At 46.2% G+C, this 3,442-nt stretch overlaps 1 protein-coding gene across 1 annotated transcript; it reads left to right on the top strand.

Moving 5' to 3' along the window:
• Positions 1-2,176: 2,176 nt before the first annotated feature.
• Positions 2,177-3,178, top strand: LOC147963367 (uncharacterized). Its single transcript, XM_087529555.1, has one exon. It carries the CDS (start codon positions 2,177-2,179, stop codon positions 3,176-3,178), a length of 1,002 nt encoding a protein of 333 aa, XP_087385681.1.
• The last annotated feature ends 264 nt before the right edge of the window (positions 3,179-3,442 follow it).

Genomic DNA, 3,442 nt, shown 5'->3' with positions numbered 1-3,442 from the left:
GGGGGTACTCACCACGTCGTCTCCTGACCAGGTGGGTCGGGCCGAGGACCCCCTTGGCGGTTCACTAATGGGCCACTTTAGGCAGCCCATGCCGCATACAAGGAAGACTCCACAAGACTTGACGCTCAAGCCAAGGACTCTCCTAAAACCCTAGGCCTCCGGTGTGTTATATAAACCGAGGACGGGTTGGTCAATGGGGGATCTCATATTCATTACTAGAATCTCGTGATAGATACATATACTCAGGGGCGGAGCCAGGATTTGACCATAGGGGGGGCGAAGAACACATTGAAGTACATAGGATACATAACAGATTGAAAATTGTTGACGCTTTCGAGGGTCTGCTCATATGGTGTGCTTCCAATTCTATGTTGATGTAGAACTTCTAGAGAGGCCTCACTATTTTGCTTGAGGGTTTGCATATCAACTATGTCCAGTGGGATGCTCTATGACTTCTACGTCCCCAGTTGGATTCTCATTTCATTTGTAGAGTTAGAGTTTAGAGCAATTGGCTTGAAAAAAAATACTTATCTGTGGCATTTTCCTCTTCATGAAATATGCAACTCTAATGCGAGTCATAGTTTTAAATAGTCGGCTATAGCCCCGCTATAGCTCCGCTATAGCTGTTTGAGGGTGTTGCCGATAAATGATTTCATGTACAATTTGCCACTATAGCTCCACTATAGCCCGCTATAGCCCAGCTATAGCTGTTTTTAAGGGTCGCCGCTAAATGCCATAGCCCGCTATTTAAAATATTGATGCGAGTACAGAGCAAATATGTAATATGTAATTGATCTGATAAGGGACAAAATATACTAATACTAACAAGTGATTTGTGTAATCAAATTGAAAGACAAGTGACAACTACAATAGTATCAATCTGTGGACAATAATACCTTCATTTCTGATTCACGGGATCAAGTTAGAAATTGGGTGTGGGCCTGTGGCGTTGTCGGAATTTTTTTCAAAAGTAGCACGTTTTTTATAGCAATTTCGGAATTTTTTTCAAAAGCAGCCCGTCGGTCAACGGTTGGCCGAAGTGGACCTTTTCGGCCTGCGGAAGCCCGAAGACACGTCTTCGGTTAAGCCAGGCCGAAGCATGCGCGAACTGGGCCGAAGACGGGCCTCTTCGGCCAGCCAGCGACCGAACATGGGCCTCTTCGGCCAGCCAGCGACCGAAGAGGTCTTCGGCTTACCAGTGGCCAAAGAGTAGCGGATAAGGCCCGAGCGGCATCTTCTTTCTCCTCTCGCTGTTCTTCCTCTGTCTCTCTCGTTCCTCTCTGTACATCACCCCCCTCACTGATCTCTTCGTTTCTCCACCTATTTTTGAATCCAAAGCACAGAAACGGTAGATCGTAGCCATCTCCACCGGCCTACGGTCATTTTTTCCCAATGGGATAGCTATTTGTGCGTACAAGTGAGGTGGAGTCATGATGGGGTGAGGAGGAGAGGCCATGGTGGGCTGAGGAGGAGGAGGCGGTTTGGCTGGTGAGGAGGAGGTGCAGCTTCGTGCCGCCGAGGGGGTGGCGTTGGTGGTGTCTGTTGGTGCAAGTTCTTCGTGAGGTGGCCACACGCGTCGAAGGTATAATCACGCGTCACATTTTATTAGTGTTAATTGGTTTGTGTTGGCATTTTAGCGGATAGTTAGTGTAGCCGGTAACAATTTGTTCATTGCGATTAATTAGAAGGTGGCAATGTCTGACAGGTGAAAATGTCTGTATCAATAAATTTGACTGTTTACTATGGCCCTGGTAATGTTCGATATAATGAGTTGGGGGTTGATCTTAGCGAGTTTAAAAATGGCGTCATGACACTTTCAGACCCGGACAGAGTGGACATTAGACAGTTGAAGCACTGGTTGACTACTAGTTTTGGGTTGGATTCTGAAGTATGTTCCGTCAGTATTCATGCATTGTGGACCAAATCCTGTAAAAATGTCAAGTGGGAGTTGATGCCGATAGATAGGAGCCAGCATTGGTTGACCCTGTTAAGTCGTTGCCGAGACCGAAGAATCCACCCATATGTCCTAGTGCAGCCAGTGGCGAAGGAGGAGAATACCGTACAACTCCATGTGGGGTATGAACCCAGCCAGGGTAGTCGAGTTGCTAACGAGATTCATCTATCCGGGTCACAGCCACCGGATGTGGATCCTAGCCAAACCGAGGAGTCAGACTACATGTTGGACAATGTTTGTGGTCATGATACTGGGCAGAATATTCAGTCGATAATATTAGCTGGTTCTGGTGTTGCTGATGGGGATGAGGAAGGCGATGAAATGCAGAGGGTGATGGAGGAAGAGAACGAGGATGGATATGCAGAGGATCTGGATTCTGAAAATTCTAAGGATGAAGTGGAGGTACCGATTCCTTCTGCATGGAATCAGGACATATCCACCGGCCTTACTATGAACGATGGCCATGAGACTCCATGGCAATATAATCTGAACCAAGTCCAGATAGGGGCTATGTTTGATACAAAGAAAAAATTAAAGTATGCAGTGATAAAGTGGGCTATGTCTACTCAGAGGGTTTTCCGGACAGACAGATCAAACCCAACAAACTATACCATGAAGTGTGTTGAAACAGGTTGTCCTGCGAAGGTGCACGGGCACGTGCCGAAGTATAACATCCACTGGGTTGTCACGAATGTGGTCCCACATAATTGTGTGAGGAAAAACTTGTTGGTTCGTCATCCAAACCTGACTTCAACTCTCATTGCGCAACTCATGTATACTGAGATAGTGGAGAAAAAAGATATGGAAGCAAAACACATCCAGACAGCAGTGAAGGTCAGATGGAATTATGACATTCGTTATGGGAAGGCTTGGAGGGCTAAGCAGAAGGCTATGGAGGAAAGGTTTGGGACATTCTTTGACTCATATGATAATGTTGTCCGTCTCCTGGATGTACTGAAGGAGAGGAATCCTGGCACTTATGTTAACGTACAACATACAAGGTTGCTGAGTATACCAGGTTTCAAGGTGTTGAAACGAGTATTCTTCTCTTTCGCTATGTGCATTGAAGCTTTCCGGCATTGTCCTCCTGTGATGTTTGTGGATGGTACATTCCTGACTGGTCAGTACAAAGGGCAAATCCTGACTGCCATTGGCGTGGATGGAAACAATCAAATCATTCCACTTGCCATGGCATTTGTGGAGGGTGAGAACTTTCTGAGCTAGGTGTGGTTCTTTCGGCAAGTGAAAATTGCCATCGTGAAGGATTGACCAAACGTGTGTGTCATTCATGATAGGCATGCTGGTATATTGAAGGCTGTGAAGACATTAAGGAATCCAACAGTAGACGAACCAACACCTTGGAAGGATTTGCAGAGCCGGTGGTGCATGCGCCATCTTGGGGCTAACTTTTTCTCACAGTTTAAGAACAAGCGGTTGTTGAACTTGTTTAAAAAATTGTGCAAGAAGAACCAGGAGCGTAAATACCAA

This window comes from Triticum urartu, chromosome 6A (genome assembly GCF_056163025.1).
Source record: "Triticum urartu cultivar PI428250 chromosome 6A, HENAU_Tu73, whole genome shotgun sequence".
Lineage (NCBI taxonomy): Eukaryota > Viridiplantae > Streptophyta > Magnoliopsida > Poales > Poaceae > Triticum > Triticum urartu.
Note: the sequence above shows the minus strand (reverse complement) of the source record. Positions and strands in the feature narration are given on the sequence as shown.